The sequence below is a fragment of the Nothoprocta perdicaria genome, unplaced genomic scaffold (assembly GCF_003342845.1).
Source record: "Nothoprocta perdicaria isolate Ctin4 unplaced genomic scaffold, notPer1 scaffold_6, whole genome shotgun sequence".
NCBI lineage: Eukaryota > Metazoa > Chordata > Aves > Tinamiformes > Tinamidae > Nothoprocta > Nothoprocta perdicaria.
Genome location: NW_020455865.1, coordinates 8690993 through 8703347, shown reverse-complemented (window position 1 = coordinate 8703347; position 12355 = coordinate 8690993). Strand labels below are relative to the sequence as shown.

At 61.4% G+C, this 12355-nt stretch overlaps 2 protein-coding genes across 3 annotated transcripts in view; both read left to right on the top strand.

Moving 5' to 3' along the window:
* POLE3 (DNA polymerase epsilon 3, accessory subunit) overlaps positions 1-2705 on the top strand; it is a 4494-nt gene extending 1789 nt beyond the window's left edge. The window contains exons 2-4 of the mRNA XM_026049632.1: positions 93-178; positions 615-733; positions 1174-2705. Of these exons, the coding sequence (XP_025905417.1) occupies positions 93-178; positions 615-733; positions 1174-1334 (366 nt within the window). The 3' untranslated portion in view covers positions 1335-2705. The remainder of the gene's footprint in view (positions 1-92; positions 179-614; positions 734-1173) is intronic.
* Positions 2706-3638: 933 nt separating this feature from the next.
* Positions 3639-12021, top strand: ALAD (aminolevulinate dehydratase). Of its 2 annotated transcripts, XM_026049321.1 has the most exons (12): positions 3639-3658; positions 7228-7374; positions 7605-7655; positions 8932-9028; positions 9498-9633; positions 10076-10159; positions 10487-10575; positions 10883-10938; positions 11263-11350; positions 11452-11538; positions 11714-11843; positions 11945-12021. In XM_026049321.1, the coding sequence occupies exons 2-12, from the start codon at positions 7262-7264 to the stop codon at positions 12019-12021; spliced, it is 1008 nt and encodes a 335-aa protein (XP_025905106.1). In that variant the 5' UTR covers positions 3639-3658; positions 7228-7261. The 2 variants fall into 2 exon arrangements, with proteins under 2 accessions (XP_025905106.1, XP_025905107.1); XM_026049322.1 differs by lacking the exon at positions 3639-3658 and having other exon boundaries at positions 6987-7374.
* Positions 12022-12355: the final 334 nt, after the last annotated feature.

Below are 12355 nucleotides of genomic sequence, written 5' to 3'. Positions count from 1 at the left end.
GGAGCGCCCCGGCCGCACGGGGCCCCACGGGCGGGAGGGCTGCGCGCCGAGCCGCCTGCAGCACCGCCCGCAGATCCCGGGTTTCCTTTCAGCTTCCCGACGGAGTGAATATTTCCAAGGAAGCGCGGAGCGCGATATCCCGAGCGGCGAGCGTGTTTGTGCTCTACGCGACCTCGTGGTAAGAAGCGGCTGGCCGCATCTCCAGGGCGCTTGCTTCATAACCTCCTACCTCCCCGCCTCCTGTCCGGGAGGTGCTGCAGTGAGATGCTGCTTATACAAATAAAATATAAATAAAAATGCACAAAATCGAGCGCAGCCCGTCAAAGTGCAGCAGTCGGGCTCGTTCTGCCCTGGGCACGGCAAGGGAGGAGAGCTGGGCCCGCTACCCGCGCGGAGCTCGTCCTAGAGCTAAGGGCCACATCGCTCTCCTTCCCCGGTTCCTGGTGGGAAAGATCCATCCAAACAGAGAACTCACTGTGCAACTAGATGAAAACACGAGCAGCCAGTATAAACCAGAAAATACCTTCTACTAAGCCAGCTCTAGCATGTGATAGGAACACCTGAATGATAAACTGGTGGTTACTGATTATCTCTCTTCTCCTTGTTTCTGGCAGTGCCAATAACTTTGCGATGAAGGGGAAGAGGAAAACGCTAAATGCTGGTGACGTGCTCTCTGCCATGGAGGAAATGGAGTTTCAGCGATTTGTAGCCCCTTTGAAAGAATCACTGGAAGGTACCAGTCTCACCTCATGTCCGAGGAGTCTGAGTAGCCCCGAGTTCCGTTTTCCTAGAAAGTTCAACAAGCAATACTTGCTTCCCTGCCTTGTTTCTCTTTTCTTTGCCCAGCATCCCACACTACACTGCAGTTTGCCTGGGGAATAACTAACCCCTTAACAGGACTGGGATAACATCATTTCACAACTGATGACTGGGGAAAGGCTCCTCTGATATCACTCCCCTGTTATTTTTGTCTCAGGCCAGTGCCGGGTGCTGCCTGTACATGTGAACTCCTGGGGCTTTTCAGCACGTTCCTGCTGAACGGCGCTTAGCCGGGTTCCCTGCGGAGCTGCTCCGCACAACGCAGGGGCTGGGGCGAGTTGCGGCCGCGGCGGCCCTGGACGGCCGTGGACACCGGCCGCTCCGCGCGTGCTCAGCATGCTCGGTTGTCTTTAGCTTACAGGCGTGAACAGAAAGGAAAGAAAGAAGCAAGGAAAGACAAAGACAAAAAGGCAGACTCGGAGGAGCAAGACAAGAGCCGAGAGGAAGAGAATGAGGACGACGACGAAAGAATGGAGGAAGAGGAGCAAAATGAGGAGGAAGAGGTGGACAACTGAGCTTTTGGATGAGATGCGTGCGGGAGTTTGGCCCTTTTCATCAGGATATAAATGCTGTAAATCTGTCTTGGTCTGTCCCCTCCTGGTTTCCAGTAGAGCTTTGTACGGTTCCTCTGGGACCATCCCTTTGGCTTTTACTTGTTTAGAAAGGACTTCTCCTGCAGCTTTTCTGGTGGAAGGACCACCTCCTCCCAGCGCACTGGGAACTTGGCACTCTCCAGATTCTGACCAAACAGTAGTTCCTGGCTAAAAAGACTGTGCTTTTTTTATGCTGGATTGGCTCTGAAATACACGAAAAAGGAATGTCAGATTCTCAGTATGGCAACTGGTCAGGAGAATGTGAGGGAACTGAATAAGCCTGTCGAATAGGCTTGTCAAACCAAGCCAGAAAACAGGTCATAACTCGGCTTTACAAACTACATGATGATGCTGAGAGAGACCCCATCACCTCTGAGAGGCTCATCTTCTAAGGTTTTATATAAGTGGCTTCATTTTCCCTTCATTTTCTTGCATTCTGACTGTGCCTTGTCTTTGCTGTGACACTGATAATGTGTTTTACAATGTACAAGTTGTATGCAGTGATGCAGTGCAACTGTACAGGGACCAGTGGTCCACGGAACTGACGTTCTGTCCAGAGAATCAATCCAAAGCAAAAGAACTTCATTGCAACCGTAATGGAAACTAAACATCCCAAAGTGCTTGTTTTATGTCTTTAAAAGCCCCTGGGAGACCAAGAGCCATTTTATTAAAAAAATCCGAAGCAAAACTAAGAGCTAAGATGTGTCCTGTATCAGCAAGGGTGCGAGGTTGAACCTAGGGGTAAGTTTGCTGCAGGTCAGCAGTGGGCATGGATGGATCTCGTGGTCTCTCTCTCACCTTCTGCAGTTGCTTCTGCAGAGAGGTTGGTGATTGCAGCAAGTTTACACATGGTAATAGTCGACCGGTTGGGGTTTTCCTGTGGGTTTTGTTTCTTTGAAGGGTGCGAGCTATCCGCAGCAATTCCCAAGGCGCAGTCTGCCCCCGGCGTGGGGGGCTGCAGCGACGACAGAGGACAGAACGCTCCTCCTCGGGAGGCTGCCCGCACCCAGGGGTTTCAAACGCTCCCAGGGAAAGATGGGGCACCTGCTGGCCCCGTTCTAGCAGGGGTTTGTATTTCCAGCATTCCTGTAGTTTTGTTCTGTCGTACTTGAATTCTTGGCTTTAACACCTTTATCTTCCCTTCTGTGGGAACGCATCTATTCAACTAAGCCCCTTCTGCAGGGAGGGAAAGTTTTATTACTTGACTGATCATGTCAAGGCTAATATACCTAATATTTGGACTTAAATGTGCTCTGCTGAAGGAAACCTTAGGAAAAATTTAAGCACATTTAAGTAAACTCCTAATTTTGCTGCTGCACAGTTTAAAGGCGAGCCCTGGGGTAAGCGGTGCATCCATGCAGTGGTGCAGGTTCTTCTGAAAAATGTGCATAAATCTTCCCACAAAGCTCCCTTATTTCGACGGTGATGTTTTTCTGTCGTGCAGAAGCCCAGCTCAGGAGAAGAACTGGATAGAAAGAGGCTTTCTGGCACCTGGCTTCTGCTGCCCTGCACTCGGGAAGGGCAGAAGAGGCTGAAGGGCTGCAGTATCTCTCCAAGGTTTCTAAACATATGCATAAAAAACCCCTTCCTTCACTTTCCTTTTTTCTTCCCTCTTTTTTTTGTTTTCTTTTCTTTTTCTTTTCCCTCTTTTATAGCATGTATCCGGACTATATCTTCCGGAAGGGAACAATATTTAAATAAAAGCCAATTTCTGTGAAGAGATTGAGTCAGTTATTTCCTTATCTTAAAAGAAGACAAAACAAATGAGCTGTTTGCCTCAAGACAAGCACATATCCGAGCAAAGGCCCAAGCCATGGGATAAAATACAGTGGGAAACAGGATATGAAATCAGCTCCAGCGCAGATAGCAGGGAAGGACGGTGCCGGCTGCTCTGGCTGCCGGGGTATCCGCCTGGCGCCCGCGCGGGTCCGGAGGCAGCGGCACTGACCTACAGGGAGCTTGCCCGTGGCCGCCCCCCTCCCTGCCGCCCACCCAACATGGCTCCACGCGCGTGCCCCAGCCTGGATCCACGTGGGCCCCACGGAGCCCCCCAGCCCCGCTCCCGCTCCCAGAGCTCCGGATTGGCCACGCCCCCCTCCGCAGGCCACGCCCCATCCCGCGCGCCACTTCCCACCCGCGGACACGTGCGCCTAACGGGGCGGGGCTATGCAAATAGGTGGCCCTGTTATGCAAAACGTGTGGGCGGGGCCTGAGAGGCGCGCGCGCAGCGGAGCCGGAGGCAGGAGGTGAGAGCGGCGGCGGCGGCCCGGGGGGAGCGAGTCGGGACGGGAGAGCCCCGGGTGGCGCCTCCAGGGTCCCGGCGCTGTCGCCAGGGCCCCGGCGGTCCCCGCCCTCCTTCCCAGCCCGGGGCGGCTCGCGGGGCTCGCCCTGGGTTCCGCCGCTGCGATCCCGCCGCCGGGAGCCCCGGCCCCGGGTAGTGCCCGCCGTCCCGAGCATGCGAAGCCGCGTGCGATGCTCCCGTGGTCCCGGTAGGAGCCGGTGCTGGGGCCCTGCCGGCTGCCAGTGGGGATGCCGGAGGTAACAGGGCAGCCGGACTCATCAGTGAGCCCCTGCCCTTCGTTACTGACCCCAATTACCGATTTGTCCCATTTGTCTCCTGCACCGCTCACACTGGAGCCCAGTTTTGCAGCACCTTCACTTTCCTCACGTTTTCCACGCCACAGCTAAACACAGCGACGCAACTGGTTGCTTCCCCTTCAGGGGCCTGGGATGAACCAAGGAGCTGCTCCGGTCCCGTGTGTTTGGGCCTGTTCCAAGGAGCTCCAGCTAAAACGTTTCCTGGAGCCTCTGGCTCTGGAGGGAGGGTTGTTCTGAACCGCGTAGTTATTAGTGCTCCGAGGGTGGCAGCCGTGTCCCGGGTCACTCGGCCTCACGTGCATGAAGGAGGCGGCCTTGGGAAGGCAGATCTGGGGCTGGGGAAAGGGGACTCCGCGCCGTCACCAGGCACGGCTGAGGAGATAGCGCCCGCGACGCCTCCTTGCTCGGACGGGTCCCTCGTCGCCGGCTCTCTCGCTGCCACCCCTCTGTATTGCTGTGGTTGTGCTCGGCCTGCAGTGGCTCTGTCGCTCTGGGGTCCCGGCTCCCATTCCGAGGCCGCGGGGATCGTGCACGTGGTGCAGGATGGCGCCATGGGCCCGCCCGACCTGCCGCTATCTCCGCTCCGCACCTCTCCGGCGGGACCCTCCCCTCTGCTCCCGCGCACGGCTCCGTTTCCGCAGCTGCAGCCTCTATCTGTCCCTCACAGAGCAATTGGAGCCGGCTGCCTCGGACTCCCCCGCACTGCCCCCTCGCCTTCCTCCTCTGGGATTAGCCATGAAAGCATTTTCGGGATTCTCGAGGTGCATTCTGCTCACTGAACGCTTTGTTGGCGCTGGCGCGGGCAGCTCCCCGTGCTGCCAACCGGGCACCGCGGACGGGGCCCTCCTTGCAGGGAGGAAGGAGGGTGGTGGGGGAGCTCCCCAGGTTTAAAAACGCTTCCCTGCTTGACGCAGCGACACTGCCAGCGAGCCAGGCACCGGCTCCCACGTGAGCACCAGTGCACTTGCTCAATGGGACTGGTCAGTGTTTATTTATATATAAATAATTCTGTAAATAATAAGTCATTCAGCCTTTGCCCCCAGCCCCAGGAAGCTGCTAGGGAAGCAATGGACTTGCTTCCATCCCTGGATCGCACGGGATGCTCTCTCATCCCACTGAGTGCCCTCGGCAGTGCGCTAGTCAAATGCAGGCTGATCATTAGGATTAACGTTGACGTGGTTTGAAAGGTCTTGAGCTTATCCCCCTGCGAAACAGCAAAACATCTGAGGGCTTTTACGCAGCCTGGAGCCTTCTCCTGCACAAGTCCATTGCTGCCGGGTGCAGCGAGTGCTGGCATCAGACTCTTCTCTGGACTGTGCCCCTGGGAAGCTAACAGGGGCTTCTGTGCCCCGGAGCGCTGGGTGCAGACAGAGGGGAATCCGTCTTGGATCTCTGCAGGAGTCACTCCCAGCTCTTGGATTTAAGCCAATGCATAGAAAAGCTGTGCCTGGGACTGGAAACCAGGGGCTGCTCCCTAGTGTGGTCCTGAACTGCAGCATTGCTGGGCTTGGGAATCTCTTGCCCTCTTTCCAAGGTGAATGATGAGCTCTTCCCCACCTAACCCCCCAGCTCTCGGTCCATGGTTACTCTTCTCAGAGGCCAGTCCCCAGAGAGCAGGGCATGGTGCAAGCGCTGGGAAACGTGCCCCATCCTCGGCCTGGGGAGCCGTGCGCTCCGCGCCAGCCCCTCATCCGCAGGCGCTGCATCCCGCGGTGCTGCCAACGCTGGGAATGAGCGGTGCGGAGGCCGCACGCGCTGGGTCGCGGGCTCAGCTGCAGCGTATGGGCACAGGAGCGGGAGCCCTCGATGCTGCTCCGAACAGCCCGTTTTCAGGTCGTGCTTCGCAGGGCTGTAACTGCAGCTGCACTGTGGCCGCGCACCCGCTGCTGGGCCCTCTATCCGGGCCCTTCCTGCCTGTTCGCTGCACCCCACGTTTCATTATTGGCACAAGGGAGCGCTCCTTATCAGCAAAGCAAGAACCTGCTCTTAGTGAAACTGAAACCCTACCTGTCTCCTCGGAGAATTACCATTAGCCCGGTGTAGGTATTACAGAAAACAGTTAGAGAAGCGTCAGCACAAGTACAGCTGATACATACAGCTAAAGTTTTTATGCGTTTGCCTGCTCACATCCACTCTGCCCCTGCCTCCCATCGCCCCCTCGGTCCCAAAGGCTCCGCTCTGGCGACGGGCAGCTCTACAGCGAGTGCAGCCGGGGCAGAGGCGGCCGGCGCGGGTCCCTCCTGTCCACCGGGAACGGCACCGCGCTGATGTCGGTGCTGATGTCGGCCGCTCATCCCTCCTCACTTGGAAGACCCCTTGGGGCTATTTTGGTACATTTTAAGTACGCTCCGTGCTTTGTTCTTTCTTCATGTGCATGTAACTCTTGGTTGTATCCAAACTTACTGCGTGTGATGTGGTTTGTGTGTATGAACTAATTGTTCATTGTTACGTCTAACCCCCAGGTCTGCATTTCTTTATCCAGCAGCAAGTGAACCCTAGTGAGGTGTTTGAAGCCCTCGTGTCTTCTGGATCACCCTCTGCTCCCGTTCTCTTCTGTGACTGCACCATTAGGCTGCAGCCATAACTGCTTCATTTTGCACTGAACAGCTTGTTACTGCTGTGCATGTAAAAGTTCTGCTTGTATCACAGAGTTATGCAATTAGGCAACACAAATTCAGCCACGGCCATCTCATCTCATCTCATCTTTAGAAAATTGCTGTTACGCTCGAACACGCCAAAACAAAGCCCAGCGAGTCCCAAGGCCTCGCAAGGCTGGTACAAAGTTCGTGGCGTGGCTGTAGCAAAGGCCGTGCTCTGTTTACCGGGCACCAGGGCAGCGGAGCTAATTCCAGGGCTCTGGAGGGCAGAGCAGCCGGCCGGCCTGAGAGCGGCGAGCGCGGAGGCAGGAGGCGCTGGGCCCGACAAGGAGCCTTCCTGCGCCGAGCAGCGGCTGCGCTGCCCGCGGGGCTGCTCTGCACCCTGCGCTGGCACACAAGCAGTTCCGAGCGTGGCGCCTGCTGTTGGAGTGGTTCCGAGCGCGGCTCCTGCTGTTCGAGCGGTTCCGAGCGCGGTTCCTGCTATCGGAGCGGTTCTGAGCGCGGGTCCTGCTATCGGTCAATGTTTGCGGCTGCCCGAAGCATCTCTGTCCCTGTCCTCGCCGGCAGCTCGTGGTGACTGCCAGGACCCGGCCCCCAACCTGCCTCCCTTGGTGTTTCAGGCCCTACTCCACAGTCTCGCCGTGAATTGCTGGGATGGAGGCCGACTCCCTTCTGCACAGCGGCTACTTCCACCCGGTGCTGCGCTCCTGGCAGTGCTCCACAGCCACCTTCGATGCTTCCAACCTCATCTACCCCATCTTTGTCACGTGAGCAAGCCCTGGCTCTGTAGGCCAGGGATAAACCCGAGCCGGGCCGTGCTGGGGACCACAGAGTCAGTGCCCCCGAGCTCCCGGGGGGCTGTTCAGGCCTCCAGGACTCCCTGGGAGCAGGTCGGGACGGGGCGGTGCCCTGGCGGGCTGGGAGTGGCGCAGGGTCCTTTGGGCGCAACGGGTGTCCGCACTGCCCGGTCCTCACGTCTGTCCTGTCACCTCCGCAGCGACAGTCCTGACGCGGTGGAGCCGATCGCCAGCCTCCCCGGCCAGGCCAGGTAGGACGCCGGGCTCTCGGCCAAGCCCTATGCCACAGACACGGCAGATGTCTGGGCAGCGACGGGCCCAGGCCGGATACTTCCATCCCTCCGTATGCCCCAGCTTGAGGATCCCCCAGAATTGGGCAGGATGGGAGCGTTCACCTATGGAGAGAGGGCAGGGAACCACGGCAAGGCGGCCGCCTGGGGCAGGCGTTGGCAGCGATGGCAGCATGATCCGCACTGCCCCAGAGCCCCCGTGTGTTGCAGGGGCCAGGCTCGCAGAGAGGTTGGCAGAGCATTGCTGGGGTTTCCAGGAGCAGCTGGAAAATCTGGGCAACAGCAGGGCTCTTGTCCTGCTGTGCATCCCATGGCACTGGCAGATCCCGTCTTCACCTGAAGCTGCATTACGCTCATGCTCAGAGGAGGCAGGGGGAATATTCCTGTGGGGCAGTGGGATCTCCCTTGTGTAGGGCAGCTGCTCCAGGAAACATCTCTGTCTTTGCGTTTGGGTGGCAGGAGGTGGAGCGGCAGCGCCCGCTGCCCCAGCCAGGCGGGACAAGGGACCTGGCGGCCAGGGGACCTGCTCCCGGCGCCTGGGCGCTCAGCCTAGCGCAGAGTCTGGGCATCCGCCCTTCACCCTGCACCCCACGCAGCCCCGTTTGCCTTGTGCAGCGCTGCAGCAGGAGAGCCACGATAAGGGCCCTGAGAGCAGCTGCCGGGACCGAGCGGGGCCCAGCCACCCCCGTGGCCCTGCCTCGGGAATGGCCCGTCTGCAGCACCAGATAAGGGCTGGGGTTGCTCCTCCCGGGCTGCAGGCAGCACCTCTGCTTCTCCAGCTGCTTCTTGGTGCCTACAGGCTGGCACCTGGGTTGGTGATGAACCCAGGCCCTTGCTGCACGGCCCTGCCCACGAGCGCCTGTCTGCCCGAGCACCGCTCAGGTCGGCGCGTTGCCTGTTTGACCTGATGCACTCGTGGCACTCTCGCCAGGGCCGCTGCTCCAAGCAGCCGCACACCAGCCCGGGAGCTGGGGCCACGCCAGGAGCTGATCCCAAAGCCGAGGCGCGTGAGAGCCTTGGAAACCCCCCCGGGGAGCAGCGGGCTCTGCGCCGGCTCCTGCTCGTGGGCAGCCTGGAGCTGCGCCCGCCTGGGGCTCCGCGCTGTCCGCTCCGTCCAGGAAGGAGCATCGGGCGGGGAGCAGCCTGTGGCCGTGCTGGGCCCGCGCAGGGGGAGCCCCGCTCCACAGCCCTGCTCCGGGCTCTCCGTGCGCTCTGGCTGCAGCTCCACTCCTCCTAGGTACGGCATCAACAAGCTGGAGGGGATGCTGCGCCCCCTCGTTGAGGATGGCCTCAAGTGCGTGCTCATCTTCGGGGTGCCCAGCAAGGTCCCCAAGGTCAGTGTGTGTCAGCATGGTGGGAGCAGGGCTGCGGTAGCCACCGGGGGGTAGGGGGGCAACGTCAGGCCCAGGGGGTCTCCTGGGCAAGTTCAGTGTGGTGGGACAGGAATGGGGGACTGTGCTGACACCTGTAAGGCTCCTGGTGGCCCTGGGTTGTCCTCTGTGTCCTTGAACATGTGGAGCATCGCTGCTTGCAGGAGAAAGGAGCTCTGTGCTGCAGCAAGTGGGAGGCACGGCCTCGGAGGACCGTTTCTCCCAATCTGGTCTTTCCCTGGGGGCTGTTACGAGCTGCTCTTGAGACTTGCAATCATTACTAGAAGCTCCAATGCCCTTTTCCATTGTTGGAGATCACAACACTCTGCACCAAAAGGGTCTTAACAGTTCAGAAAACATTTCTGCCACAGAGGGCCTGGTGTAGAAAGGGAGGCCCTTGGCTCTGCGCAGAGCCTTTTCTCTTCTCTCACAGGATGAGAGGGGCTCTGCCGCGGACGCGGAGGACACCCCTGCCATCCAGGCCATCAAAAAGATCCGCTCCACCTTCGCGGAGCTGCTCGTCACCTGCGACGTCTGCCTGTGCCCGTACACGTCCCACGGGCACTGTGGTGAGCGCGCGGCGTGGGCGCCCACACGTTCCTCGCACGTGCCGCGGGAGCGGTGACTGCTGCGGGGTCTGAGGTGACCTGGGCTTCAGGCCTGGGCGCAGCTGAGTTGAGCCTGGAAGAGCCTGCTGAACTAGGAGAGCCACCAGATGGAGTGGGGGCACAGATGGCTAAGGCACCTGTGGCAATGGGAGAAGCAGAGTCTCACTCCCTGGTCAGCTGAGTGTCACCCGAGCACCCACCTGGGTGCCTAGTTCAGTCTTCTCTTCTTGGAGCCACCCGTGTTGGGTTTGGTCCCTGGAGTGCCGTGATGTGGGTCTCCTGTCACTGCAGTTGCCGGCGTAGCTCAGGGCCTCTCTGCAACTCTGGGCGTGTGTGACCAGCCCTGAGGGACAGGGGTGGGACGCAGGGTCCCCTCCACACCACTTAATCCCGCGTCTCCTAGGCATCCTGCGCGAGGACGGCACCATCCAGAATGAGCTCAGCTGCCAGCGGCTGGCAGAAGTGGCGCTGGCTTATGCCAAGGCAGGTGAGGAGTCTCCCGGCAGCAGTCTCCAAGTCGACTCCTGCAGATTTCCCTCTTTTTGCTGGCTGTAGAGCCAAAAGCAAGTGACACTGGCTGAAGCTGGGAATGCCTGTACTCTGAGCTGGCAGGGGCTCCAGCAGCCCTCAAGGCGCCAGCCCTGGCACAGCTGCAGATGCCCTGCACCAGCCCCTCGCTCCTCCCTCCCTCTGAAGGGGGAGGCTCAGGGTCTGCTCCCGCAGGAGCGGTGGGTTCCCCCGGCTCTGCTGACCGGGACTTGCAGAGCGAACTCGGGCTCCTGGCGCCGCTGCAGCCTCTGGTCTCTCCCCGCAGGCTGCCACATCGTCGCCCCCTCAGATATGATGGACGGGCGCATCGCGGCCATAAAGAAGGCGCTGATCTCCAATGACTTGGGCAACAAGGTGAGCCTGGGATCTGTGCATGCCAAAGCTGGGCGCAGCTCCTGCATAGCCCGTATGGAGGCTGCGCCTCTGTGACGGGAGCGATGCCCGAAGAGGGCTCCACCTTCCCCCAGGACGTGTTGCAGGGCAGTCCCCACATGAGTGCATGTGGGAAGGGAAAGCCCTTGCCCAGACACACAGGGTAAGAGGCCTCTCGCAGGGCAAGGAGTGCATTGGGCCGAGTAGGAAACAGTGCAGAGGGGGTAATGGCTCTTGTCCTAGAGCTGGGACACAAGGAAGCTCCTCTGCTCCTCCCTGTCCTCTGCAGGTCTCCGTGATGAGCTACAGCGCCAAGTTCGCGTCCTGTTTTTACGGTCCCTTCAGGTGAGTGTCTCTGCAAGGAGCTTCAGCACCACCCTGGGCTGGCCAGGAGCTTCGTCCCCAGCTGGGTACCGGGGAACAGGGCCTGGCCCGGAGCCTCCGGTGCTGCCGCTGTGAGACGCCGTGCGCCGGGGCAGCCGGCACGGGCGGGCTTGGGCCTGACGGAGCCCCCGGTTTGCGGGGGCTGCAGGCGATGCAAAGGGCGGCACGTCCCGCTCCGGGCGGGAAGAGAAAGCGGCGCGCGGCTGGTGCAGCCCATCCCTGTGCCCGGCACGGAAGGCGTGGGCGACCGTGCGGCCGCCTCGCTGACCCACCGCCTCCTTGCAGGGACGCTGCGCTGTCCAAGCCGGCCTTCGGGGACCGGCGCTGCTACCAGCTGCCCCCGGGCGCCCGCGGCCTGGCTGCACGAGCCGTGGTGAGCGAGGGCCTCCCCGCGCTGCCGCTGCCGGGTGCCGCGGCGCCCATGGCCGGGTCCGGGCGCCCGCGCTGCAGGGCCGCTCTGTGTCCTCCCACCAGGACCGCGACGTGCGCGAGGGAGCCGACATGCTCATGGTGAAGCCTGGCATGCCCTACCTGGACCTCGTGAGGGACGTCAAGGCCCGAGTAAGCGCTGCGCTGCCCTGCGCGGCCCCGGGGGCACCGTGGGCGCCGCCGTGGGGGCAGCGGCAGGATGGGCAGTGGGTGCAGGGGCCAAGGACGGGCAGCAGATGTGGGAGCGGGGTGTCCCGGGGGCTGCCCCCTGCCCGGGCAGCCCCGCTCACGGCCTCGCCACCCCCAGCACCCCGCGCACCCGCTCGCCGTCTACCACGTGTCCGGGGAGTTCGCCATGCTGTGGCACGGCGCGCAGGCCGGCGCCTTCCCGCTGCGCGCGGCCGTCACCGAGGCCATGACGGCGTTCCGGCGCGCAGGTGAGCAGCGCGGGACACGGGGCAGGACACAGGGCGGGACACGGGACATGGGACACAGGGCCTGGTGCAGGCCACGCACCCACCGCGCCTGCCGCCCGCAGGCGCCGACACCGTCATCACGTACTTCGCGCCGCAGCTGCTGCGCTGGCTGAAGGAGGAGGCGGCGGCGCGGGCCTGAGCGGCGGCGCCGGGCGCGGGGCGGCCCCTCCGCCGGAAGCGCCGCGGGGACAGGCAGGGACGGGCCCGTGGGCCACAGCGCCCACCCGGCGCGGAGCCGCGAGTCCCGCTGCCCGCAGGTACCGCCGCTACAGCCGGCCAGCCCGCTACACCCCGCCCGCCTGTTCCCGGAGTACAGCCCCGCCTACCGCTGCGCCGCCAGCCCGCTCGCGAGCCCGGCCTAGAGCCCGGCCTAGAGCCCTGCATAGAGCTCCGCACGTCCTGGGTGCTCCCGCACGCGCCGCCTGCAGCCCCCGCGTCCCGGCGCCACAGCCTGCGCCGGCACCGCGCGCCAC